The sequence below is a fragment of the Formica exsecta genome, unplaced genomic scaffold (assembly GCF_003651465.1).
Source record: "Formica exsecta isolate Colony F162 unplaced genomic scaffold, ASM365146v1 scaffold247, whole genome shotgun sequence".
NCBI lineage: Eukaryota > Metazoa > Arthropoda > Insecta > Hymenoptera > Formicidae > Formica > Formica exsecta.
The window spans coordinates 1,023,411-1,050,576 of record NW_021849743.1 but is presented as its reverse complement, the minus strand read 5'-3'; the positions used below and the strand labels follow the sequence as shown (position 1 = coordinate 1,050,576).

Sequence of the window (27,166 nt, the reverse complement as noted above, 5' to 3'; positions counted from 1 at the left end):
CGCTCTTCGAGAATAATCTCATCGTGTCTGTGCTTTTTTATTAATTCAAGTCAATCGGATAAACTTATGCCGGACGAAAGAACGCATCATTTGTGATAAATTTTACGTAAATATTAGATAATTTTATAGATAAATTATAATTAATTGACTATTCTTAATGAGTGGCTTATATAATTTACCCATCATGTCTTTATCTTTATTTTATGACATAAAAAAATCTGACGCACGAGTTGGGTTGCGTTCGAAAATTTACTTGTCGAATAAAGCAGAGTTTGATTGACCAATAAAGATAGAGAGATTCTAGTTCCTTTTGTCCTGATTGGTCAATCAAACGCTATTCCATGTTGACGAGCGAATTTTCGAACGTAACCATGAATGCACATATATGTCGGTCATATATACAGTCGAGGTTAAAGTGTGAGGTGTTTGGACACATTGCACGTCGCAGTGATGGCGAATCTGTGCGCGAATCTGCGCGAATAATCTTGCAGTAATGATAATGATTGTACGTTTTATCGCGGGTGATCAAGGGTGACAACGAACTCGCGAGCAAATCCGGCCTCCTCCCGTCTTACGCTTAATGACTCTTGAATTTTCATAAATAAGCGAGAATGGGTGTTGGCCTTAAACCATTAGAATTTACGGATTGTTTAACCGACAGTCCGTACTTCCGTGAGAATTTGCACTATCACGAGCGCGAATTAGAAAAAACCAGTCAACAGATTAAGCGGCTCGTTAAAGAGGTTAAAGATTTATTATTAGCTGCTAAAAGTAAGTTCTAGCACATGATATCATGTTTCTTTTTTCTTTCTTTTTTTTTTTACTCCAACTATAAAGAGATACGAATTTTGTAACAGCTGTTATGTATATATATATTTATTTTGATATTCGTAATTATTAACTCAATATGTACTATATTCTTGAACAACAAAGTATTTAGGAATAACATTTAGCTTGTATTTTATTCTTTTTCCACATTAAAGATATATCGTTGTATTGTGGAAGATAGTTTCTTTGTAGCGTAATCTAGTTTTTTTGATATGTTAATCTGTTAAGTTAATGAATAATATCTTTTCAGATTTGTCCAGAGCTCAGAGAGCCTTTTCCAAAACATTACAAAACTTTAGCTTTGAATGTATTGGGGAGAGCCAAACTGAGGATGAAACTCATATATCTCAAAGTTTAAAAGAATTTGGCAAACTTATCGCATCCATAGAAGATGAAAGAGATCGCATGGTATGTAATATTCTGAATGTATATTTGCTGTTAAAGTGTAATATTATACTTATGAAATTTTTCATACATTATTTTATATTTCTAACAATGATATTGTCATTTCCTAAAATCGATTTTTTTTTTTAGCTGGAACGTGCGTATGATCAGATTATATTGCCTTTGGAGAATTTTAGGAAGGAACATATCGGGGGAGTTAAGGTAAAATGCTATTTAGTAATATTTTATAGCATTTTATACATAGCATTTTATATATAGTATTTTATATACATCTGTATGATTCTATTTTTAATATATATATATATTTTTTGCATATATTGTATTTGCAATATATTGTATATATTCTATATATACAGGTTGTGTCTTAGAAATAAATGTTGGAATTCTATTTATTTTGAGAATGAAAGAAATTTATATAGATATTAATCTAGAAATGCTTTGAATTATGTACATTTCTTACTTACAGTAGAATTTTGCAAGAATTCTTGGGAGGTTAATGATACAAAGACTATTGTTATTTTCTCTTTGTGTTAGTAGTAGATATTGACAGTATATATTCTGATCTGATGAGTCAATTTGACTTTTATTATGTAGCAAAAGTATGCATCAAAGTAAACGAATGAATCATATTTGAATCTGTATGAGTTACATAGTTGACATAGTATATTTATTGAGAGGGAAATGACTTATTTTCTGATATTAAGTTGATAAATACTCATATGTATAAGCAAACTAATGTAAATTATAAGAGAGCTTAATGTTTGCATTGAGAAATGTGGTTTCTTCTTAAAGACAAGTTTATAAAAAATTTTTATATGTAATATTTAAAAATTAATTGTTTTCAACTCCACATTTATGTAATCTTTTTTTATTCTCAAAAATAAACTCTCATATAGTTGAGCTATTTATTTCTGGACATATACATCAAAAGTATAGCTAATTAAACTTTACTATAGTTAATCAAACATCAATGTTAATCATCCCATTTCTGTCATGATTTTAATTTTTCAGGATGGTAAAAAGAAATTTGAAAAACAAACGATTAAATTTTGTCAAAGTCAAGAACGTTATTTAAATTTATCCACTAAAAAACAGGACAATGTGCTGCAAGAGGTATATTTAATGATCTATAAAAAATTAGAATTGTATATTATTAAATAGTTGATATTGTATGTGCATGTGTGTGTGTAGGCCGATGCAACATTGGAGATGGCTGAAAGACACTTCTCTCAAGCTAGCTTAGAATATGTATTCTTATTGCAAGAAGTTCAAGAGCGGAAAAAATTTGAATTTGTTGAAACGGTAATAGCAAATAGTTCCATTATTTTCTATTGTGTGTATCTAGATTAAACATACATGCCACGCGCATCGAATTGTAATGACTGTAAATCATTAGTATATTACAGTAATGTAACATAAAATGTTCTAGCTATTGGGATTTATGTTTGGATGGCTGACATTTTACCATCAAGGCCACGAGGTAGCGAAAGATTTTAAACCTTACATGACAGAGCTACAATTAAAGATTCAGAAGGTTGGTGATTAATCTCTATGACATATTTATAGCTGCTTAAACATACATGTTGAATAATATTGAAGAAAATATTTTTTATCTGGCCAGTATATTTATTTCGAGTTAATATATACTATTGCAAGAGACACAATAATAATAATATATAGAATTATTTCTTAACGTGCTATTGCTGTGTTTCTTTGTACTGCAAAAGAATCTTAAGCATCACTAACATGTAGATACGTGTCTGCTCTATAGTATTTCTAATATCACTGAAATCTTTTTGTTAGCTTGTGAAGTAGCAAATATCACATGTTACAAGAAATGCGTTAACAACTTATAGATTTGCTAATTAATAGAAAGTTAGTTTTGTTAGAATGTTTTTTCAAAGAGCACAAATATATAGAGTTCTGCAAGTAACGTGCGCGTATATACAATTGTTAATAAAACAATTTCAATTTATGTATATTTTACATTTTATTTTCTACATTAAAATTTATAAATTTAACAAAGTATGTACTATTAAACATTCAATAACTTTTTTTTGAAGAAGATGTTGGTCAAGAACTTTTATAAGGAATCTATGAGTTATAGTTATCAGATTTCGAATAATATAAGATTTGAGAGTAAATTATTGTGTGTTGATGTAAATATCTAATAGGATTGATAACAGCATGATTGATAAATTGCTTACTAATTGCGATTTTTTATTTGTGTGTGTGCGTGTGTTTCACAAGACTAGAGAGAATTTCCTTGCTACCCGGGATAAAACCGAATCACTTATGAATAAAATGAAGGACATGAAGAAGGTACGTTTTATAGAAATTTTTGTATTTTTTATTCTTAATTACTCAAACATAGCTATACATAGAAATACGTCGTTTTGTTATAGTTTGCTAAATATTACTTTAATAGGTAGAGAGAATGCACAAGAGGAAAATTTTGGGCATATTAAAATAGTTATTTTTATAATAGATTTTTTTTTTATAAAACAAAAAGTACATATCTCTCTTATTCACATGTCATTTTTTTTCTTAGTCCACGGTAGAAAGTGGTCTCAACAAATTGCACTCGCGCGAAGGCTATCTATTTCTAATGGAGAAAAGTAAGTTTATTGTAGTGTAAAAAGACATACTTGGTATAGAAATCGATTGTTTAAATAATCTTATTGTAAATCCTTTTTTTAAATATTTATCTTATGATCTTAATTATGAATATTGCTATAGCTTACTAACTGCAACATGATATTTGCAGAAGCGTTTGGTACAACATGGACAAAACAATACTGCACATATCAGAAAGACAAGAAAGAGTTTACTATGATCCCTTACAATCAACTCACGGGTAAATTTGTAAGTCAAAGAAAAGTTAATTATATATTAATATGTGTAATAATATCCCGCACAGTTATCTTTGGAATAATTTTCAATATTTTTTCGATAGAGCAGCAAGGAAACTTTTACGCTAGCGTCTTGCATACGACGCACATCAGACAGTATTGAAAAAAGATTTTGCTTCGATATCACTGCCATTGATAGGTAAGTTGAATTCGATTTTGTATCGCGCACATAGGATTTTATTTCGTCTTAAAATTATTTTACCATAAAAACAGAAGATAATTAAAAAAAGTGTTTCCATCTCTTTGTTCCAGACCTAATATAACATATACGTTTCAAGCGCTTTCCGAAGAGGATAGAAAATTGTGGATGGATGCCATGGATGGAAAGGAACCTGTGAGTACTTCAATGCATTTCGATAGTGTTCGGATGGTCGTCTCTTTACTATTATTGTTAAATTTTCTATCCTTTATGAATGAGGAATTATTCTTAATCATCGAAATATTTTTCAGACTTTTCCGCGATTAGGTTCTTCCGCAAAATCTGAGGATACGACATTGGATGAAAACGGTTTTACGTTCGTATCCAAGTGTATTGCGGCCCTCGAGGATAGAGGTAGATATAATTATGATTTTTTTTTTACGCAATCTAATCGAACATTTTAATCATTTAATAATTATGGGTTCGATAGGACTCGAAGAACAAGGTTTATACAGAGTAGTCGGTGTCGCCTCTAAGGTAAACAAACTCCTGATAATGGGACTCGATAAGAGGAAAGTAGACAAACTCAACTTGAACGATCGTTTCGAATGGGAGAGCAAAACTATTACCAGCGCGCTTAAAACATACCTGAGAACGTTGTCCGAGCCGTTAATGACTTTCCGATATTACAACAGCTTCATTACAGCTGCGAGTGCGTATAGGTATTCTTGATAACATACTTGTTTTATTTTTGCTACTTGCACACAATTTGCTTTTCTCTCTCTCGCTCTTTCTTTCTCTCTGTAGAACGATCACTATTTGTTTTCTTTCCTTGCTGATCTCATATTCGACACTCGTGTACATAAGTAAAATCGAGTCAAAGAGCTAAAGTTTCATCTTGATTTTTATTGTGTGGCATCTAACAGAACAGGAAATGAAGGAAACTCGGATAATTGATATACACAACCTCGTTTATCGACTACCTAAGACCAACTTCAATATGCTGATTCTTCTTATCACTCATCTTTGCACGTAAGAGATTATTTGTCTATACATCAAATTCAGCGCTCTATTGTGTGTATATATATATATATATATATATATATATATATATATATGTGTGTGTGTGTGTGTCTACGATTACTTATTTATCCTCCGATTCAAAGATATTGAATCGCTATCTATCCAGAATCTTCCATGTTGTATTGTACATTTGTCATATTTTGCTCAACACTTGGATCAAACGAAATTTCAGTGTGGCGAAGAAAAGTGATAAAAATCTAATGACTGTGGGAAACTTGGCGGTATGTTTTGGTCCAACTTTGCTACGACCGGAAGAAGAAACGGTGGCTTCTATAATGGATATTAAATTTTACAATATTGTTGTGGAGATATTGATCGAGAATTGTGAAAGAATAATAGCCGGGCCACCCCAAGATTCATCGCGCGTAACGGCAGTGCAAGCCACCGTGGTTCCGAATAAATCGCAATGTGTCAAAGTGGAGGAAGGCCCAACTTCCTCGGGTAATGGAACGGCATTCTTAAGATATCCGCGGCACACAGCGGTAGCCGTTACACCCGCTACATCGTCACACGCGCACGTGAGTTTTAATCATTTACTTATTGCTTTCGGTATTTAATCTATACGAATAATTTATTTCTATACATATGTATACAGCTTGTTACAAGATCCTACTATGACGGCCAGGCTTTAACCGTTAACAAATCACCTACCGTCGATGAACGAAATAACGGGGATTACGAAGATCTCGACAATACGAGTCATCGTATACCATCGTACCTGGACAGTCGTGGGGGTCGGATAAAATTGACCAATGCGAATCTTATGTATCATTCAGCCGAAAAAGGTTTATATCCTTCTTTTTTCTATTGCTATTATTTCGTAACGATTTGCAGTCTTATCATTTTCTGAATTAAAATTCTTTATTCCAGTTCTGAGTGGTGGTAATACAAGTAGTTCGAGCGAATCGATCGCGTCAGATCCACATCCGTTTACAGGCGAATTACCGGTAAAACAAAAACGTGGCACCATGATATCTGTACACTATCCTACGGCTTACCCTCAGCGCAGTAACTCGTCGATATGTCCGTAAGAATCTTTACCTTTTCATTAATGACAAAGAAAATTATATTTTGTTGTATATTTTATCTCTAAGTATTATTATCTTTTATTGATTTTATTCTATGATTATAGCATTAATACTTCACCGAATAGTGGACGTTCGAGTCCCGGTCAAATGCCAGGAATTTGGTAAGTATTATATATGTAAGAGTTTAGATTCAAAGATTGTTTTAACTTTAATGTTTATATGAATTTTCAGGAGAGTACGAACTCTGTATGCGTGTATGGCGGAAAACGATGGCGAGTTATCATTTGAACCAAATCAAATTATCACAAATGGTAAGATTGAAATGTGAAATGTTTTTTTAATCTTTATACAAATTCGCGTAACAAAATATATGTTATTACAGTCAAAGCCTCCTTAGAACCAGGTTGGTTAGAAGGCACATTGAACGGTAAAACGGGCTTAGTGCCCAAGAATTATGTTGAGCAGCTGCCCTAAATATTACGAAAAAACCAAAGTGTTTGTTGAAGATTCTCCATCATTATGAAATGTTATTTTAATTATTACTTTTGGTATTGCTGAAGAAAGCAAACTTGTGAAAGTTATAACGCGATATTAAAAATATTCGCGTTGCTAATTCTCTTTGGCTATACACACTGCTTAGTCAATTATATATATATACTCGCGCGCGTATAAGCGTTATTTATTAGAAAAGCCATTTTACTCTATGTATCTAAATTGTATATATAATCACTTGTGAGTGATATATATGTGCATAAGGACCATATATAGAATTAATATATATGATGTATTTCAATACACATTTATATTGAAAGATTCCCATATATGTACATGGAAATTCCATATGGAGCTTGTAGGAGATTTTAAAGGCAATAACCATTCGTTTATACTATTGTATTATAATATAATAAAATATATATAATGCAATGTATTGAATACTAGGTACAGAAAATTTTTTACAAACTTATTTTGTACATATAGAGTAAACTTTTTTTTGGTGTTTTTTTTTTTTTTTTTTTTTTTAAATCTATTAGAAACGCAAAGCACGATTTGTATACAACAAAACGCGATAATGTATAAAAGAGTGCTGAATTCAAAAACTGCAAGAATTAAATTTCATTTTCGATATTATGATGGAAACATATACGCATGAAAATGTCAATAGATATATATATTACCAAAATGCCGTCGATTCACGTGATATGCATAGTTCATACAATTGGTCGATCAGTAAATACCAATTATTTCTAAATACAAATCTAAAGTATAGTCACAGTACTACAATTCGTTAATAAAATGTAACTTTAAAGAGACATGGTTATCGGCGATGCAGTTTTATAGTTTATATCTTAGTATTCGCATCTCGCTTTTAATGTTCAAGTCAATCTATTGTAAATCCAAGTTTTATTCATTTAATAAAATCGTATTACGCTAAAGGATATAAATGCAAGCTTAAAATAAATACCATTTTTTTTTTTTAAGTTATAAGTATATATCTCCACTACATGTTAAGAGAATATATAAAAACTTAAAAAAAAATTTTTTTTTGAGCACGATCAATTTTTAATTTTTCACTGTATATTATAAATCCTTTCTTAAAAATATTTAGTATTATATAGATTTGACGTTCAGCGCTTCAATGTAGATCACTCAATCGTTTTATGTGAATTTCTATAGCTAAACATCCCGCTTTTAAAGCATTTTTCTCTACATTATTCCATATTGAACTCATAAAGAGAGCGTAACATAATATTGCAGTCAAAAATATACGTAGTATATTCAAACCAATGTCGATACCTATAGATTTGTCCAACATACAGTTTAGCCCAAGAGACCAAATTAATGGAATGATCAGTATACAACCTGACAACAGATACCAGAAACGTTGGCGTTGTACATTTTTCAACGCGGTTTCGCAAATTTCAATTGCTTCTTTTAAGGAATCTGTTACATCTAAATTGTTTATGCCATGTTCATCTGTGAAAGAATGTATAGAACAAATTATATAATATAAAATATATATCTATCTAAAATATTACCCGAGAAAATAGGTTGAGAGAAATAATACATGTGGAATCCTTTAACTGTTAAACTCACCATTGGTGAATTTAAGTGTAGCCATAACAGCTTCATGATCTGAATAACTAAAATTTTTATACGGCACGCGATTTGGCAAAGGATGTTGGAAATTTGTAATTTCAACCTATAAAAATTATGGCGTTTCAGATATACATTGTCGTATAACATTAATGCTTTCATAAGATGCACGTTAAATCACTTACCTTAACGGTTTTTGAACCTAAGTATAAAATATGATCTATACGCTTCCCATCTGGTCTCGTTTGAGCGAATTTTGAGCATGTGTAACTGTTATTGGCACATTCATTGGTCCCTATGTGACTCGCACTGCTCGGGCACGCGTCCATTAAACCGCTAACGCCACACATAATCCTATATGCTAAGTCTTGCGGCTCAGTATTGAGATCACCAGCTAATATCACAGCATCCGCGCCACCACTGGTCATTCTTATAAATTGCGCAGTATCAAATGCCTGCAGCACTCTGTGAGCCATGTATTCATCGTTCTCTCGGTTATATTCAGCATGTAACTGCAAAGAACAAGCAATGAATAATACTTTTAGCACTTATTTTTTTAAATCACAACACAAGTTCTGCTTTATCACATATTATATTGTTATATAAATAGATTTGTACTCAATTAAATGTCATGAAAATAATGATGAAAAAGTGTGTTAAGCAAACGTACATGTGCGGTGTAAACATTAATATTCATATTGAGAATCTTAATTTTACATAGCCCAACACCTTTACCGCCGAACCAATCCCCATGATGTATCTTGTGCACGTAACCATTTAAAGGCCATTTGTGGAATATAACGTCGTAAATAGGATACCGTGATAAGATACATACTCCTGATCCAACGACACCACTGTCCAAAAAAAAAGAAAAGGAAAAATGTACGATCTCATGGTGAACAATGGCGATTATCTAAATGTCTAACGTACAATACCATACCTATGAAAGTAATGCGAATAAGGAAGAACTTCCTGTACTTTTGTCTTTATCACTTTAAAATCTTGAATAGACCAAACTTCCTGCAAACAAATTATATCGTATTCTCTGCTCGCACACTTATCTGCGATAGCGGATATACGTGCGGCTCTATCCTTTGAAACATATGGTATGCTCCTGTGAAGTATTTAAACAAAAATAATTAGAAATCATTACAGCTAGAGATACGTATTTTGTATAAAATATAAAACTGGACATTTTTTTTACTCACCAACAATTTAGTGTCAAAATACTCGCTGATATCTCGTTTGCCATCGTTCCTGTTTCGAGAGCGTATCTCTATTAATTATTACTAGAGAATATAACACATACGATAAATATGCTTAATTCTAAAATAGCATATTGCGATTTTTTCTGACAATTGACAGTGTCATGCCTTTTAATAGCGAGTAGGATGTAGATAAATATAATTGCAAAAAAAGAAAAAAAAGAGTGGCGAACTTATTTCCCCGATATCCTTTCTTCATACTCGCTTATTATCAGTGTTGACAAGTCCTTATCAGTAAGCATACATACACATATATATGTATATATCCCTTAACTTTTTTTTTCAAATAACTGTCTTTAATTTAATTAAAGACAGTTACATTCTATATATTTTTTTTAATTCTTCTAGCGCTCTTCTGTACAAGCTATCGACGATTGCCGGTGTCGTTTCTGCGCAGCTTTTCTGCGATATATTATTCCTGCGCAACGACACCGATAATTGTCGGTAATCGGTAGCGTGTAATAGCGCCCTTGGTTACAAACAACACACACACACAAATCGAGGAATTTACCGTCAATTATTTATATAAATAGTGATTGGTGATCGGAAACATGTAGACGTGTAGACACTTTAGCCATTTTAAGCCAATGAACAATGAACGCGGGCGTGTCTCGGATGTGTGATTATCAAGCACAATCGATAGATCGAATCGATTGTCCTTCGATTCTCTCCTCATTCAGACGTGTTCTCTGACATATTCTTATCCCGTGTATGTGTATACCTGCCGTGTTATGTTACTGATTTTTGACATCATTTGACATCCGAAAATCCGAAAAACGGCAACGGAAAGCAGTGTTGGCGAGATTCATTATCGGGATAGACTTTATGCGATAGTGCATCAGACACATTCGTCATCCCCAAATGTTTCTTGATGATCTGACATTTGAAGCTTCCTTTCCCACGATCCACAATCTCATTCGTGATTTTGAACGTCAGATTCAACAATCATCTCAGGAATATGTCATGATGATTGTGCAAGTACCACACACGTAGAAATACATCCGGCTGTTGGACATACTTAATCCCCTGCTGGGATTTGCTGTATCTTTCATTCTATAATTTTACAACACAAGCACACCATCGACGAGATGACTACCGACAAAGTTACTCTGGGCGATGCTCTGTCGAACGTTGATGTATTGGATGAATTTACGTTACCGGATGAACAACCTTGTATAGAAGCTCAACCATGTTCCGTAGTATATCAAGCGAACTTCGATACCAATTTCGAAGACAGAAACGGTTTTGTAACAGGCATTGCCAAGTATATTGAAGAAGCAACTGTACACGCGAGTTTGGTAAGCTTATCTTTTAAAATTACGTTTGTCAATAATTGAATATTAACAAGATATTTTTATTGGAAATATCTTTTTAGAACGAATTATTAGAAGAAGGTTTAGAACATGCTGTCATGTTATATACCTGGAGATGTTGTTCGCGTGCAATTCCACAACCGAAATCTAATGAACAGCCGAATAGGGTGGAAATTTATGAAAAGACTGTGGAAGTACTGGCACCCGAAGTCAATAAATTGTTAAATTTCATGTATTTTCAAGTAAGCACAAATTGTAGCTTATTATATTATAACTATATTTAGTTTGGCTGTCTCTCTCTGTATATATGTTTACATACATACTTATGTTTTAGAGAAAAGCGATAGAACGATTTTCCGGAGAAGTTAAGCGATTGTGTCATCATGAGAAAAGAAAAGATTTTGTATCCGAAGCATATCTCTTAACTTTGGGAAAATTCATCAATATGTTTGCTGTATTGGATGAATTGAAGAACATGAAATCTAGTGTGAAGAATGATTATTCTACATATAGAAGGTAACATATTGAAAATAAAATTTTATTGGATTTCTCTTTAAATGTGTGTTTATTTTAAATTAAATGTGCTTTGTTCTATTTTGTAGAGCTGCACAGTTTTTGAAAGTAATGTCAGATTCTCAGACATTGCAAGAGTCACAAAATTTGTCAATGTTCTTGGCAACACAGAATAAAATTCGCGACACAGTTAAAGAAAATCTAGAGAAGATTACAGGATACGAAGAATTACTCGCAGATGTTGTCAATATTTGTGTTCATATGTTTGAAACCAAAATGTATCTTACACCTAATGAAAAGCACATGTTGGTGAAAGTGATGGGGTTTGGTTTATTCTTAATGGATAGCGAATTGTGTAACATCAATAAACTTGATCAGAAAAAAAAATTGAAGTTAGATAGAATTGATAGAATCTTTAAGAATTTAGAAGTAGTTCCATTGTTCGGAGATATGCAAATTGCGCCATTTAATTATATCAAACGTTCGAAACACTTTGATGCGTCAAAATGGCCGTTATCTGCTTCGTCGAACAGCATGAGTCCACAAGCTGATCTTATGGTACATCTTCCTCAAATTAGAGAGGATCATGTAAAATACATCAGTGAATTGGCAAGGTATTTTCCAATATAATCTCGTTCATATTCGGTTTCATCTAATATCAGCTACTAGTAATGTGATACATTTGATAATTGTATTCAGGTACAGTAACGAGGTTACTACAACATATAAGGAATGTCGAAGCGATACAGAAAATCGGGATACTGCGGAGTTGGCATTACGTGGACTACAGTTGCTTTCGCAATGGACTAGCGTTGTAACGGAACTATACAGTTGGAAACTATTGCATCCTACTGACCATCATATGAACAAAGAATGTCCACAAGAAGCTGAAGAATATGAAAGAGTAAGGATATTATGAAATTTACTAATTTATGTGACCATATATAAATAATCATTTTTATACTAATATTTCTTTTTTTACATAGGCTACACGTTATAATTATACCGACGAAGAGAAATTTGCTCTTATAGAAGTTATAGCAATGATTAAAGGATTGCAGGTATTGATGGCACGTATGGAAACTGTTTTTATCGATGCAATACGTAGAAATATATATGCTGAATTGCAAGATTTTGTACAACTCGCGTTACGTGAACCCTTAAGGAAAGCAATCAAGAATAAAAAGGATTTGATCAGAAGGTTAGCATAAATTATATATTGTAGAAATGTCACCATCTTCCTCTTCATTTACAAGAGCGACATTTGTGCAAATTATTTAGAAATCTAAATAGTTTTAAAAATACCAGAGTGGTTTCTCTTATTTCTTTTGTCTTCATTTTGTTTTAGTATAATCGTTTCCGTTAGAGAAACTTGCGCCGATTGGCATTTTGGAGTGGAACCACTCGGAGATCCCGCATTAAAAGGCAAAAAGGATCCAGATAATGGATTCGGCATTAAAGTCCCGCGAAGAAACGTTGGTCAGTTTACCATTAAGATATTGCATATTACTTTTTACTTTCCTATTTTTATTTTTAACTTTGAAATTGCGATCGAGTTTGAGAATTGATTATGATAAAACGCAATATAGGTCCGTCCTCTACACAACTTTATATGGTACGGACTATGTTGGAATCGTTAATCGCCGATAAAAGCGGTGGAAAACGCACTCTAAGGAAAGATATCGATGGCCAATATCTCGTTCAAATCGATCAGTTTCACAAAACCAGTTTCTACTGGAGTTATTTATTGAATTTCAGTGGTAAATAGATGTCGATTCTTTTTAAATTCGCAGTTATTTTCTGCTTTCTCTTAACAATTTTTCTTTTCTTTGCTCACAGAGTCTCTACAGAATTGTTGCGATTTATCACAACTATGGTATAGAGAATTTTATTTAGAAATGACAATGGGTAGGAAAATACAGGTAAATAATAATGTTGATTTATTTTAACTTGACTAATATCAGGTAGCGTATTCTTGGAATTGCCGCATCGTATAATTTGCCGATTAGAAAAAACCAACAGTTGTGTGTTATGTGAACACTTTATTTATTTGATTCAAGCATATAAGAACTGTACATATAAGATTTACCAATTAATGGACATTAGTTTTGCAATTTCTTTATACATTAGCCATGAAGCTAATATTATGTGAAAATAGCATATTCTGTAATTTATTTATATGATTAGAAATGTCAAGTACGTCACCAGCATAATGAAGAGTGCAGCGACCTGATCACCATGGAGAAACGCATTCAGGTACTTCTTCATTTGCTACTGTGTTCGATAGATAACTGATGCCGTAAGAAACATGTCGGAATTTTAAAACTTATCTATGTTTCTCTCGGGCAGATGTGCCATATCATGCTCAGAGATACAGTCCATACGTATTTTATATTCAAATATTTAATCAATAAATATATGTTTCAGTTTCCCATTGAAATGTCTATGCCATGGATATTGACTGATCATATATTAAGAAGTAAGGAACCATCGATGATGGAGTAAGTTTATTGTATGATATAACACGGTTATATATCAATGCTGTGATAGCAATTCTTATCAACGAAATTAAATTATCATTTTACATGATATATTATTATTACCGTTTCACAGATACGTTTTATATCCTCTGGATTTATATAACGATAGCGCGTTATACGCGCTGACTATATTTCGTAAGCAATTTCTATATGATGAAGTAGAAGCTGAAGTGAATTTGTGCTTCGATCAATTTGTATACAAACTTAGCGAACAGATTTTCGCACATTATAAGCAGCTGGCGGCCAGTATTCTGTTGGACAAACGATTCAGGGTAGAGTGCGTAGCTCTCGGGGCATATCTACTTCCGTATCCACGTGCTAATAGATACGAAACGTTGTTGAAACAGCGACACGTTCAGCTACTTGGAAGAAGCATCGATTTGAATAAACTTATAACGCAGCGTATTAACGCGGATATGCAAAAATCATTGGATCTGGCCATTAGCAAGTTCGAATCTGGTGATATAACGGGAGTTGTGGTAAGTCTTCCCCGAGAACGTATAATAATTTTCTCTCACTGTAAAAATAACAATGCCTTTTGCAACTACTCGCTTGCTAATATTTGACAGGAATTAGACGGATTGTTACAAGTCAATCGTCTTACTCATAAACTTTTAAGTAAGTGGCTCGCGCTAGACGAATATGATGCTATGTTTAGGGAAGCTAATCACAACGTTCTAGCTCCTTATGGACGAATCACTCTTCATGTATTTTGGGAATTGAACTATGACTTTTTGCCAAATTATTGTTACAATGCTGCCACGAATAGGTACGTTTATACGCGTTTAGCACATCTTGTATGTTTGACATATATCATTCGATATTAACATAAATTATTTGATGCATTTGTACAGATTTGTTAAGTGTCGCGGTCTACAATTTGTACAACCAGTTCATAGAGATAAACCTCCGCAAATGTCCCATCACTATCTGTGGGGTAGTAAACAATTGAACCTGGCTTATAGCACTCAATATGGACAATATACAGGATTCGTTGGTCCACATCACTTTCGTACCATATGCAAACTCCTTGGATATCAAGGGATAGCTGTAGTTATGGAAGAACTTTTGAAGATTGTCAAAACTCTAATCCAAGGAAGTTTGCACCAATTTACCAAGACCTTAATGGAAGCTATGCCGAAAGTCTGCAAACTTCCACGATACGATTACGGATCCCCCGGTGTTTTAGGCTATTATCACGCTCAGTTGAACGATATCGTACAATATCCAGATGCTAAGACTGAACTGTTTCATAATTTTCGCGAATTTGGCAATACGATTCTATTTTGTCTTCTGATGGAGCAATCTTTGTCGCAAGAAGAAGTATGCGATCTGTTACACGCAGCGCCTTTTCAAAACATCTTACCGAGACCTTACTGTAAAGGTGAGGACGAATTGTTTCGCAGGTATTATAAAATAGAAATAAAAAATCTATATATATGCAAGAAATTAAATATTTGTTATAAATTTTTCCAGAGGGAGAAAAACCCGAGACCAAGCAGAAACGATTGGAAGCAAAATATGCAGCTTTGCAAATTGTTCCAAACGTGGATAAATTAGGTACCGCTAAAGTAAGGGAAACATGAGCGATATATCTCTTTCAAATCCAAATTACATTTTACTCAACAACTCATCTATACATGATCATTTAATTTTGTAGCAAGCAATGATTGCCAGAGAAGGGGATTTATTGACGCGCGAGCGATTATGCTGTGGCTTATCGATATTCGAAGTTGTGCTCAGCAGATTACGGAGCTTTCTAGATGACCCTATTTGGGTCGGACCACCGCCAGCGAATGGTGTAATGAATGTGGACGAATGTACGGAATTTCATAGACTTTGGAGCGCGCTTCAATTTGTATACTGCATCCCCGTTGGTGAAACGGAATTTACTGTTGAGTTAGTAATAAATATAATTCATTATATACGATACATATATATTTCTCAAAGTAGTGCATGAAAAATTGTAACCGCAATCGCTTTCCGATTGTAGAGAATTGTTCGGCGAAGGCTTACACTGGGCTGGATGTGCTATGATCGTTCTTCTGGGACAACAACGTAGGTTTGAAGCGCTCGATTTCTGCTATCACATTCTTAGAGTGCAACGTGTAGATGGTAAAGACGAGAATGTTAAGGGAATAGTGAGTATACATACATATATACACCCGCGTGTGTTTTATTCATGTATATATATAAATTAACTATCTTTATTATATGAAATTGTAATATATAACTATTATCTTTAAAGCATCTGAAGAGAATGGTAGATCGGATAAGACGATTTCAAGTTCTAAATTCACAAATATTCGCCGTGTTAAATAAATATTTGAAGAGTGGAGATAGCGACGTGGCAAGTGTGGAACATGTCCGCTGTTTCCCGCCTCCTATACATCCCTCGTTGGCACATGCGCAACAGCATTATCATGCACCGGAATATTTACGTCAAATAAATCATCAATAAGCGATAATTATGAAAAGACTGTATTTTACGTCATAATGGCGAACTCGAACGGAGACTCAAAAAAAAAAAGAAGAATCATTCCTTTTTAAGGATATTTCTAAAGTATCTATAAAAACTATTCATATTTTATATCGTCAATGTAGAAATATATCATTTGTATTATTTAATTCATCTGCTATGAATGTTACTAGATAGACATTTTTTAAAGCAGACTTAGAGAGAGAAAGAGATTTACAAACGATTACAAACAACGAAGTTGCTCAACTTCGTCTACAAGCATGACACGAATTTGTTCCAATCATTTCTCATTGATAACATACAACATATGTTTAGATAGATAGATTTATATAAGTGCACTGCTTTACTTTAATCATTCACAGATAACAGAACTGGTAATATGTACGATTATATCTAAATATATTGATCCACCAATGTAGTGAAATATGTATGAATCTATTTTGTAAGATATTTCAAGTTTAATCAAAACAAAGCATTATATATGAATATTATTCATATCACATACATAAATTTATGTAGTACTTCTTGTGTATTGATAACTATGTATAAAATGCACATGTTTCATAATATTACTTGTTTTTGTTTATTCCTAAACGATGTAAAAAATATGTACTAAAATGTGATTTATATTTTTAGATAGGATATGCATGCGAATTATCATGAAATACTATTGACAACCACAGTACAAATTATATTATTTTATTATACGAAACTGTTAAAATCACAATTCAGCAAAGAAATCAGATCGATTATTTATTTCACTGCTTGGAAGATTATGTTTGAGCCGTTTTTGTTTTCCACCTTTTACAGATTCGGTAACGTTTAAAGTCTCGAAATATTGTACATTCCAGAATTTGATGTCATTATTATGAGACGAGGACGCTATTAAAGTTCCATTGTTACTGATATCGAGCGTCTCGATAGAAAAGTCATGATGTCCTACTATGCCGAGTTGACGATGAGGAAACAAACTAGTTGCCCTATTTATTATATATAGAAATTGTTTAAAAGATGTTACACATATGTAAAGTAAGTCATAAAAATTCTTTCTTACCTAATTATTCCGTTCTCTCCAGTTATTACAACATTCTCCGTAATGGGAATCATACAATTTATGGCTGCCTTCGTAATGTTTGGAAATTCATCCGAATGTAATCCAAATTCACCCCAATTGTATACATACATTTTCCCTTTACTAGTAGCTGTTAACAATTTTCTTTCGGATTTAAATAAACCGAGACACGTCAGTTCCTCGTCATATTCTTCGGACTGCGTGTAATATGATAGATTAGATTGACATATGATTATCAGATTTGATTTTTGTACAATGTACCTGTATGTGCATTTTTCTCTCTGGTATATTTAGAGTCGTTAGACAACCATCACCACTGGAACAAACCAAATACTTGGCATCTCTGTTGGTTATCATTGCGCTAATATAATCTTCCACCTTCTTTATGGAAAATATTGGTTCACTTCCCTTTTGTCTGAGATCCCACACTAAAAAAAATTTTTTATAAGATTCATTTTTGGGGTTCAGTTAAAAATTTAAGAAGTATTGCAAATTATTATTACATTTTACTACACCATCATCGTCGCCTGTTGCAAATACATTCTCATTGATTATCGTCATTGTATATATAGGTTGCCTAAGATATGATGAAAGATGCATTAGTAATATAATTGACATATTAATAAAGCTGTATATCAATATATTATACATACTCATGAGCTTTCTCATATAATCTAGTTAACTTTTCAGTTTCCACATCAGTTATCGCTATACATAAATCTTTTCCAGCTGAGAATAATATCTGTCCATTCTCACTGAACTCAATGTCTCGACAAGCTTTAAGATGCAATTCTATAGTAGATACAAGACTAGTCTCTTCATTGTTATACTTGTACCTAGTAGGAAAAATAAATGCAAGGTTTAAAAATGCAAATAAAATATTCTTTTCATCAAACTTACATAAAAATATCTCCCGTAATACTAGCTACACCTATAGTATCTGCTGTAGGATGGAAACATATATCTGTTATCATATCTTCTAATATAATTGTTGGTGGATGATTCCTGTGCAAATCTTTTCCACTTAATATAGCCTTGACAACTTCATTCTCTTCATCTAACAATAAGTTACTGTTGTCTTGATGAGAAGATGCCCCATCTTAAAGAAAGAGACTTCATTTAGATCTTAGATTTAGATTATAAGAAACTTAAACAGGCTTTATTTTTAATATGTAGAATTGCTTTGTTTCGTTTTTAGCTTATCCTTAATTGAAAAAATCTACAAATGAAATAAATTGAAGAAATTGAAAAGAATACCTGCCGATGTTTCAGCTTTTGATTCTTCGATAATAGAAATTCTATCGTTATCACTATCCGATGTTGATGAGGATTCGTTTGATGAATCCTCATCGCTGCTTATATCCTCGATATCTTCATCGCTGCTTGTATCCTCGATATCCTCATCGCTGTTCATATCCTCGTTATCATCAGACATCAAACCATCTGCGAAAAAAATTATATTTAATAATCGATTATTACAAGAAACGAATGCGTAGATATTTTCGATTCTATATCATATTGGAAGGTGTTACGAACCTATTAATCTCTTCATTTTCCAATGCATTTTTGCAAAAAGAACGAAATCTTGATTTTTTTAAAACCTTTTTTTCTTCACATATAATCTCGAATTATACAGCTAATAATACAATTGCTTGTAATATTACAATTACACGATTGAGGTTATATCTCTTTCTCTAATATTCAAGAATTCAGTTACTAAATATTTCTGAAAATGGTGGAAAACTTGGCCGCGTTCGGCAGAAAAAGCGCTCATCGTCAACACTTGACGTTGGCTATGGTCGAGAAGACGCTAGAAATGCTTCGAAGCATTGCATTAACCAATTAGAATAAAGAAATCTTTACTCTCTTTGTCCTGATTGGTCAATCAAACGCTTCGAAGCATTTCTAGCGTCTTTCCGACCGCAGCCGTTGATTTGTTGGTTAAAAGTAAAAGCCAATCACGTTTGATTACTACTGAACAGTTTCATAAAAAGCTACTAGCACAAGGAACTAAGATTTTCTTTGATCTGATTGGTTAAATTTCAATCTTTAATCTCCAATCACAATCTTTAATGTATAGTTTGAAATGGACTTTAGACTAGTTACTATTTTTACAAATATTCCGATTTCGCCATTTTTGACCAAAAAGGATTTCAGCCAATCAGAAGAAATCGAATGATGTCCCAGCTCACACACTATTCTACACTACACTTCTACACTCATGACTATTATTTTACGCCTATATACATATATGTAGATTTATTATACATACTATACAGGGTGTCCTATAATTCGCGGATCACCCGCCATGTGGAGGTAGAGCATATGAAACCGAGAAGAAGTCCTTTACCATTTTGCGATATTCGTAATAATTATTAAGAAATTAATTTAAAAAGATGGGCCAATCCATGCCTTACACAAGCGCGCGGCGAGAAGAGACTTCCTACTCAGGCGTTGCTAGGTGCGCGGCGAAGCGGTGGGAGGGGCGCTGTATACGGCTACGTACGAGCGAACGCTGAAGCCACGCATCTCGAACTATTCTCTCTCTCTCTCTCTCTCTCTTTCTCACTCTCTCTTTCTCTTTCTCGCGCGCGCGGCATAGGGCGCGTTCCACTTAACGATCGCAATGCTCGCGAGCATCATCTGTCTTTGTTTAAGTTTCGTGAACAACAAGGATGAAATGATACCGTGAGCGTTGCGATCGTTAAATGGAACGCGCCTATAGGAAGCAGAGCTGGGCAAAAATGTAATCTAATTTACAATTACAAATTTCAATTACAATGTAATTCTTAATGCAATTAATAAAACAATGTAATTGTTTGCAATAATTAACGATTATAAAATGTTATTATTAATTGCATTAAGAATTACATTGTAATTAAAATTTGTAATTGTTAATTAGATTACATTTTTGCCCAACTCTGCTTCCTATGCCGCGCGTGCGAGAAAGAGAAAGAGAGAGAGAGAGAGAGAGAGAGAATAGTTCGACACGCGTGGCTACAGCGTTCGCTCTTACGTAGCCGTATAGAGCGCCCCTCCCACCGCTTAGCCGCGCACCAAGCAACGCCTGAGTAGGAAGTCTCTTCTCGCCGCGCGCTTGTGTAAGGCATGGATTGGCCCATCTTTTTAAATTAATTTCTTAATAATTATTACGAAAATCGCAAAATGGTAAAGGACTTTTCTTCTCGGTTTCATGTGCTCTACCTGCACATGGCGGGTGATCCGCAAATTATGGGACACCCTGTATATAGTTATTAAAATGGCTGCCATGGCGCTATATCGGTTACGTTGTTTGAGAGAAACTTTCTACCGCATATTATAACGTAAACCGCTCCTCGAAAGCGGTAGAGGCTGGATCGTCAAATTTCACAATCATGGAGAGCCGAAGTAACGAATTAATGGCGGGAATATCAGCGTTACCTCCGTTACCTGTGATCGTGAAAGAGGAGCCTTCGGAGCAAAACGGCAACTCGAAGCTGGACTCACAACAATCTCAAACGCAGGATGCAATTTGTGTCGATGAGGAGTGCGGGGATCAACGTATCGAGTGCACTACCGAAAGTCAAGAGAGCGAGATCCGCGCGTTTTTGTCCAAATGTGTCTTTTGTAATAAAGTGTTCGTCCTGGGAGATGATCCAAAGCTTCTGGAGTGCTTACACGCGGCTTGTATAGCATGTGTTACTAATAAGCTCAGTGATCACAATACATCAGTGGATGTGGATGTGCTGTGTATGTAATGTAATTACAGCATGTAATTGTAATTATAGTCTGACAAAATTAATATTTATTTGCCCATTTAATTGTCAAATTATTAATGAAAGACTTTTATTTCGATCTCATTGTATAACATTGTATAACATTATTTTATTTTAAATTTATTCTATGCTCATAATAGCTCATTGTACTTTACAGTGGAGAGCAACCTGATTATGTGTCATATCTGCAATGTAACTACCAAAGTGGAAAATTTGATTGAAAACAGATTTCTCTTAAAGTTATTGGAGGAAGATAGCAATATGGGATTGGATGACGAACCTAAAGAAACTGAAGAGGAGAAAAAATGTACCAGTTGTCACGATAATGCTACTGCTACTAGTTGGTGCGTCGAGTGTGAAGAATTTATTTGCCAGAATTGTGTTATGGTAATTATAAGCTACGTATTAAACTTTATATGCCGTACAAATGTGTATTTAGATTTAAAAAATGGATTTTTGAACGAGTGTTTCAACAAAATGTTAACTTATATTGGACAAAACTATTTTAAGGCACATCAAAGGTTGAAAATAACTAAGGATCACACAATTAAACCCAAGGATGAAATGACAAATGATAATAGAGATAATGTCAAAAGAGGAAATAAGAAGATACCTGGATACTTGTTTTGCACAATCCATTGTCACGAACAATTATCTTTATTTTGTCAGACATGCGATAAACTAACCTGTAGAGACTGTCAACTCAGTGAACATCGTGATCATAAATACAAATTCATTCACGAAATTGCTGCTGAAACTCGTTCCTCCATGTCTACTTTGCTCAAAGAAGTAAGGTAAGATCTGTAAATATATAATAATTAACAAAATATCAGAGAGTTGCAGATTTGCAAAATAAACAATAATTTTCAGCTACAAACGAGTATTATTAAAAAGTGCGATGAAAGTTATAGAGGATAGGCAAATTCTAATATTGGAGAAGAAAAAAAATCTTGTTCAAGATATAACACAGATGGTGGTACAGTAAGTGTGCTGATATATGTACAATCTTTTTGTTTGCATTTTTTTTTTAGATATATACTAATTCTATTCTTTCTTTTTTTCTAGATTAACAAATGCAATTAATACAAGGGGAAAACAGTTGGTAATGAGATTAAATGAGGTGTGCGATCAAAAGCAGAATACATTAAATGAGAAGAAAATAGCTTTAGATCAGTTATCCAAACTTACCGATCATTGTATACTCTTTGGCACACACGCTTTGAATAAAGGCTCAGATATGGAATTATTATATAGTAAAAAGTACACTATAATCACAGATACATACATATGTACATATATAATGTATATAACTTGTAATAATATCATTATAGATCTGTTACAAATCATTTACTAAGGATAAAAAGCAAACGAGCCGATATTCCAAATCCCGAGATACCAGTCAGAATACATTTGTCTCTAGAAAAAGTACCAGATTTAATAAAAGGTTTGTGACGACATGTCACAATTACATAATTTTTATAATAATTTTCAGCCCGATTAGTTTTACATTTTAATATTATATATGAGCTACATAATCCGATACGTGTTGTTTCTGGTTGCAGTGGTATCATCGATCGGAGCGATAGTCGTTGATGGCAGAGTATATCCATCCATATCTCCTGGGAATAATAACACAACAACATATAATGAACAGCAAGGTGAGCCAAAGCAAACAACAAGTTCGATGAACGCTCATGCGGACGGTACTATTCCGATTATTCAGCAAGGATTGGCAGTGTTATCAGGACCGACTATACCGCAACAATCTACCAATATGCAACAAAATTCTTATCAGCAACAAGTGGGTCTGCCCTGTTTATCCCAACAACAGTCGCAACAACAACATGCGCAACAGCAATCTCAAAATTATATGCAACAGTATACCACCACACCGCACAATATGCCGCCTCGATCATCGCCACAGACGCATCAGCCGCGTGTACCGTATTCTGCCAACTATAATAATAACAACAGGTTACAACAACCTTTGGTGATGCATCAGCAACGTCCTCCACTGGGTAACTGTCATCAACAAGTGACATCGTCCACGCATCCACATCAGCAGGTCCAGAATCTCGATCAGCTTGGACAGAACTCGAGTTTACGCGGGCTTCTCGCACATAATCCTTCCCTTCCGCCGCCTCCTTATCCGTCGTTCCGAACATCCACCAATCACATGTCGTATCGATTACCACCTGGATATAGATATTCCTCAAGTGGTAGCCCTCAGAGAGGAGCAGCGATGGTTCAAGTACCACCGCATCACGCGTATCAACAAGCAAGTGCGCCTGTTGGAACGACACGTCTGCCTCAATGTAATTTAACTCCCCCTTCGACGCAACACCTCGGGAATTATCCCGTGCAACATCGTTGGCATATACCTCAGCAAGCGAATCCTTGCCTTCCCTCTTATACCTCGGCATCTCGACCTCAGCACGCAGCTCCCAATATGACAGTCCTTCCTACCAACGAGGGATATAAGATTACTTTAAGAAATCAACAGGCCAGCAATAATCAAAAATATAACGCCAACGTAGTAAACGTTAATTCGTGCGATAATTCGTCGCAGTCGCAAAATTCTTCTACCGTTTCGCTGTTACAAGCTGTCAGCTCGTCAATACCCAAAACGCCTAGTCCTGTTACCACGCCTGGCAAATCGGACGACACCGAGAAAAGTCTAGATAAATTTTGTCAGAAATCATTGAATGATTTGATGCTCACTATCGCGAAATTAGATAGCAATGGAATCCTGGTGATACCGGAAGCTCAGAGAAATCAAATGGATTCGACACAAGTCGATAGTTCCACTGACGAGGATATAAACTCGATGACTGAGAATACAACAGGTTGGTTCTTATATCTAATTAGCTTCAATATATATCTTTCATTTTGTTTTACAGAGATATGTTTGATTGCAGACTTTTTCTTTCATTCTGTTATCTGTGTTTATTTCAGCAGAAAATTCGAAAAGTACAACGACGTCCATGGTGATGAAGGACGATCCGAACGAGGACTGGTGCGCCGTATGTATGGATGGAGGAGACGCGGTGCTATGTTGTGATAAATGTCCAAAAGTCTTCCATCTTTATTGTCATATACCTAGCTTAAAATCATTTCCGGAGTGAGTGTTCTATTCATCTACACACTTCCCTTTATCTCACTCTTTTACTTTTCGCTAATTAACTAATTACTTCTTTTAGCGAAAGTGAAACTTGGCAATGTATGTTGTGTACAAATGTACTCGAGTGTTCGGACGATATATCGAGCAGCGAGAAAAGACCAAACAGTATGAATACTAAAGAATTGCGAATTGCGCAAAGAATCGTCCTAGAACTTTATTGTCAATACGAGCAGAGTCTTCCTTTTCGGGAGGTTGTATCAAGTGAGGTAAATAAATTTTTATTCGGCAATCAAGCGACGAGTTAAAGTAATACAATGATTGTTTTTTGTCATCAGATCACTGATTATCATCGAATTATCAAGAAGCCAATTGCATTAGATATAATCAGGGATAAATTAAAACCCGATCATATAAATCATTACATAGATCTGAGACAAGTCATGGCGGACATCAGACTCATGTTTAAAAACGCTTTTACTTACAATCCTGTAAGTCAATTAAATTATTATTAACTCTTTTTATCTCTCATCTTGTTGTCTTCTCTTTGCATCTCTATTCATACTCTTATTTTTTTCAGGTGGATTCGCAAGTTTATCAAGAAGCTAGAAATTTAGAAGAGTTTTTTGAGAAATTATTATTAAAATGGGCACCAAACTACGCCTATGACGATCCTTTTCTCGCACCTGACAAAGATGAAGACGAAGAAGTTTTTCCACCTAATAGAAAATATAGACGTATAATTAATGATTAATAGGTTTTATATATATATATGCACAAATGATGTGTCATCAGTTGTATCTCGTCGGGAACAATTGTTTTATCTGAAACTGGATTTCTCTTGCAATTATATATACAAGCTATGTTCCAATATACACTGCCATATTAGAAAATCTATAGTTCATGTTACATATATCATAGATTTTTGTACTGCACAGTCTATATTAGAACATAGCCATAATTGTATCAACTATACTAATTATTAATTGTATCACTATACAATTAATAATTTGGTAGATTGTGATAAATAGTACTGAAACTACTCATAATAGGATTAACTTTAGAAAACATTGCAAAGCACGTGAAAAAATATACATTTTATTTTATTTCTGAAATATCCGCAATTAATCTTTTCGGTTCATTTCATTCTGAATGAAATGATATCAATACTCCATAGTAACAAGCCAATGTTATTAATACAACATGTAGCTTTTTTGATATGTTTCAATTATCTATAATGTATATTTTAACAAAATATTTACACGTGATGACACAATAGATTTTTAGTTAAATTTGACTAAACAGTACCTTTATATTAAGTTTATAGTTTATTTTAAATATGTAATATTATGCTTAAAAAATTTTATCGCCTTAGTAAACTTGCATAATGCTTCTTAACATTATATATTTGATTAATAGGATAATTAATTTAATATACAATTGTTTGTTAAATAACATATTCTTCGATTTTTTCATTGCATGCAAAATATTTTATAAAATATACATAAGATAAGAATAAAATTTCATTTATAATATTTCCACTAAATAAGTTTTTTTAAGTGGAAAACCTACTTGGAGTCTGACAGACTCTAAGTGAAAAACTTATAATATAATTGATATATATAAGCACTTATAATGTACTTTAAATATAGTTGAATTATATATAATTTTTATTTATAGTGTATGCAACAAGTGCGATATTTCAAATGATAGCCTGTGATGTAGTACATTAATTTATATTCTTAGTATATTCCAAATATTTTATGTAACACATAAAAAAACTTTTCTTTTAATGTGTGTGCGTGTGTATAAAATCTCGCATCCTATAATATATAAATATATAATTCCTTGTGCACCCACACACACACACACACACATATTTATAAGCGATGGTTTCTCTATAAAAATGTTTGGGGTCTTTACTTTCTCTAATTTCCTAGCGGATAATTCCTAACCAATCCATTCATTCTGTTTATTACCATGAAAATTGGAGATTTTCAGGATTATTAAATTATTAAGTTGGTATCTCAAAATCTCAAGCAATAACAAGGATGGCATTTTGAAATGATAACCGTTTGATATACATGATTCTTTGGAACTATATTATCGCATAATCAGGATTTTATTTAGAGATTGTGCATTTATATCGCTTCCTACAAAAGAAAGTGAATGAAATATTCAATACATTTGATTGGAATAAACAATGTGAAGCATCCAATATATTTATGACTTAAAATCATATATTTGTAGAGATAGGTGTATATTTATAAAATGCTAGAATGATTTTAAAAGAAAATTAAAATTATAAATGTGAATTGTAAATAATGTTTTTATTATTTTGGATTAAGACGCATTGGATTTTTTTATCTGCAATTTAAATACATTTTATTTCGTTTAACTTTTAAAACATTCAAACATACAGAGCTACGTGTCAATATTGATACTGCATTGCTCAATGCCTGCAAAAGAGCATTGTATGATTTCTTTAAGTAAGTTATTCCTGTACTTGCTTCTTATGAGTAATTATTGTTCTTGCAAAAACTTGAATTTTTGTTTAGATTTTATTTATTACGTTTGACACATATTTTTCACTTTTGCAAATGACAGATATATATATATATA

At 33.4% G+C, this 27,166-nt stretch overlaps 6 protein-coding genes across 13 annotated transcripts in view; 4 read left to right on the top strand and 2 right to left on the bottom strand.

Moving 5' to 3' along the window:
- The first annotated feature begins 236 nt into the window (after positions 1–236).
- Positions 237–7,328, top strand: LOC115236223 (rho GTPase-activating protein 26). Its single transcript, XM_029808528.1, has 20 exons — positions 237–771; positions 1,079–1,236; positions 1,363–1,434; positions 2,245–2,346; positions 2,425–2,535; positions 2,663–2,767; positions 3,484–3,555; positions 3,785–3,851; positions 4,001–4,098; positions 4,190–4,284; positions 4,398–4,479; positions 4,596–4,698; positions 4,775–4,996; positions 5,211–5,316; positions 5,540–5,885; positions 5,963–6,152; positions 6,238–6,394; positions 6,500–6,556; positions 6,627–6,706; positions 6,778–7,328. Exons 1-20 carry the CDS (start codon positions 612–614, stop codon positions 6,867–6,869), a joined length of 2,475 nt encoding a protein of 824 aa, XP_029664388.1. The 5' UTR covers positions 237–611; the 3' UTR covers positions 6,870–7,328.
- Positions 7,329–7,392: 64 nt separating this feature from the next.
- On the bottom strand, positions 7,393–10,392 carry LOC115236225 (putative neutral sphingomyelinase). Of its 5 annotated transcripts, none has more exons than XM_029808531.1 (7): positions 10,266–10,392; positions 9,698–9,746; positions 9,430–9,603; positions 9,160–9,343; positions 8,675–9,001; positions 8,490–8,595; positions 7,393–8,369 (listed from the first exon to the last, which is right to left on the bottom strand). In XM_029808531.1, exons 2-7 carry the CDS (start codon positions 9,739–9,741, stop codon positions 8,029–8,031), a joined length of 1,176 nt encoding a protein of 391 aa, XP_029664391.1. In that variant the 5' UTR covers positions 9,742–9,746; positions 10,266–10,392; the 3' UTR covers positions 7,393–8,028. The 5 variants fall into 5 exon arrangements, with proteins under 5 accessions (XP_029664391.1, XP_029664390.1, XP_029664394.1 ...); XM_029808530.1 differs by having other exon boundaries at positions 9,698–9,778; positions 10,266–10,370; XM_029808534.1 differs by lacking the exon at positions 10,266–10,392 and adding an exon at positions 10,029–10,241.
- A 51-nt stretch (positions 10,393–10,443) lies between these two features.
- On the top strand, positions 10,444–17,166 carry LOC115236222 (cytoplasmic FMR1-interacting protein). The gene is made up of 18 exons (XM_029808527.1): positions 10,444–11,052; positions 11,130–11,309; positions 11,402–11,583; positions 11,670–12,194; positions 12,280–12,484; positions 12,567–12,781; positions 12,929–13,059; positions 13,170–13,340; positions 13,420–13,502; positions 13,768–13,836; positions 14,008–14,081; positions 14,194–14,599; positions 14,690–14,889; positions 14,975–15,504; positions 15,597–15,691; positions 15,781–16,019; positions 16,114–16,261; positions 16,369–17,166. Exons 1-18 carry the CDS (start codon positions 10,843–10,845, stop codon positions 16,579–16,581), a joined length of 3,876 nt encoding a protein of 1,291 aa, XP_029664387.1. The 5' UTR covers positions 10,444–10,842; the 3' UTR covers positions 16,582–17,166.
- A 112-nt stretch (positions 17,167–17,278) lies between these two features.
- On the bottom strand, positions 17,279–19,427 carry LOC115236224 (WD repeat-containing protein 55 homolog). Its single transcript, XM_029808529.1, has 8 exons — positions 19,208–19,427; positions 18,929–19,114; positions 18,572–18,770; positions 18,325–18,507; positions 18,175–18,248; positions 17,933–18,099; positions 17,654–17,868; positions 17,279–17,579 (listed from the first exon to the last, which is right to left on the bottom strand). The coding sequence occupies exons 1-8, from the start codon at positions 19,233–19,235 to the stop codon at positions 17,321–17,323; spliced, it is 1,311 nt and encodes a 436-aa protein (XP_029664389.1). The 5' UTR covers positions 19,236–19,427; the 3' UTR covers positions 17,279–17,320.
- A 1,235-nt stretch (positions 19,428–20,662) lies between these two features.
- On the top strand, positions 20,663–26,450 carry LOC115236227 (E3 ubiquitin-protein ligase TRIM33-like). 3 transcript variants are annotated; one of them, XM_029808538.1, is made up of 11 exons: positions 20,663–21,400; positions 21,584–21,813; positions 21,937–22,220; positions 22,297–22,407; positions 22,492–22,686; positions 22,758–22,870; positions 22,989–24,272; positions 24,385–24,547; positions 24,627–24,813; positions 24,883–25,035; positions 25,125–26,450. In XM_029808538.1, exons 1-11 carry the CDS (start codon positions 21,046–21,048, stop codon positions 25,296–25,298), a joined length of 3,249 nt encoding a protein of 1,082 aa, XP_029664398.1. In that variant the 5' UTR covers positions 20,663–21,045; the 3' UTR covers positions 25,299–26,450. The 3 variants fall into 3 exon arrangements, with proteins under 3 accessions (XP_029664398.1, XP_029664397.1, XP_029664399.1); XM_029808537.1 differs by having other exon boundaries at positions 20,664–21,400; positions 24,382–24,547; XM_029808539.1 differs by having other exon boundaries at positions 21,312–21,409; positions 24,382–24,547.
- A 109-nt stretch (positions 26,451–26,559) lies between these two features.
- Positions 26,560–27,166, top strand: part of LOC115236226 (centromere protein J) — a 6,540-nt gene continuing 5,933 nt past the window's right edge. The window contains exon 1 of one of the 2 annotated variants that reach the window (XM_029808535.1): positions 26,560–26,800. The gene's annotated coding sequence lies outside the window, so the exon portion shown is untranslated. Of the gene's footprint in view, positions 26,801–26,844; positions 27,034–27,166 lie in introns of those variants that run through there. The other variant, XM_029808536.1, reaches the window with a different exon arrangement.

Bases quoted from the DNA above. Each gene is read 5' to 3' on its own strand.
- LOC115236223 (XM_029808528.1), top strand. From the start codon at position 612: ATGGGTGTTGGCCTTAAACCATTAGAATTTACGGATTGTTTAACCGAC. The intron at 1,435-2,244 runs GTAAAATGCTAT...TTAATTTTTCAG, and splicing joins AACATATCGGGGGAGTTAAG to GATGGTAAAAAGAAATTTGA. The intron at 2,536-2,662 runs GTAATAGCAAAT...AAAATGTTCTAG, and splicing joins AATTTGAATTTGTTGAAACG to CTATTGGGATTTATGTTTGG.
- LOC115236225 (XM_029808531.1), bottom strand. From the start codon at position 9,741: ATGGCAAACGAGATATCAGCGAGTATTTTGACACTAAATTGTTG. The intron at 9,002-9,159 runs GTACGTTTGCTT...TGTTCTTTGCAG, and splicing joins TTAATGTTTACACCGCACAT to TTACATGCTGAATATAACCG. The intron at 8,596-8,674 runs GTAAGTGATTTA...TAATTTTTATAG, and splicing joins TAGGTTCAAAAACCGTTAAG to GTTGAAATTACAAATTTCCA.
- LOC115236222 (XM_029808527.1), top strand. From the start codon at position 10,843: ATGACTACCGACAAAGTTACTCTGGGCGATGCTCTGTCGAACGTTGAT. The intron at 13,060-13,169 runs GTCAGTTTACCA...AACGCAATATAG, and splicing joins AGTCCCGCGAAGAAACGTTG to GTCCGTCCTCTACACAACTT. The intron at 14,890-14,974 runs GTACGTTTATAC...GCATTTGTACAG, and splicing joins TACAATGCTGCCACGAATAG to ATTTGTTAAGTGTCGCGGTC.
- LOC115236224 (XM_029808529.1), bottom strand. From the start codon at position 19,235: ATGCATTGGAAAATGAAGAGATTAATAG. The intron at 18,508-18,571 runs GTAAGTTTGATG...TTTTCCTACTAG, and splicing joins ATTACGGGAGATATTTTTAT to GTACAAGTATAACAATGAAG. The intron at 17,580-17,653 runs GTAAGAAAGAAT...TATAATAAATAG, and splicing joins GGAGAGAACGGAATAATTAG to GGCAACTAGTTTGTTTCCTC.
- LOC115236227 (XM_029808537.1), top strand. From the start codon at position 21,046: ATGGAGAGCCGAAGTAACGAATTAATGGCGGGAATATCAGCGTTACCT. The intron at 24,273-24,381 runs GTTGGTTCTTAT...TGTTTATTTCAG, and splicing joins GATGACTGAGAATACAACAG to CAGAAAATTCGAAAAGTACA. The intron at 24,814-24,882 runs GTAAATAAATTT...TTTTGTCATCAG, and splicing joins GGGAGGTTGTATCAAGTGAG to ATCACTGATTATCATCGAAT.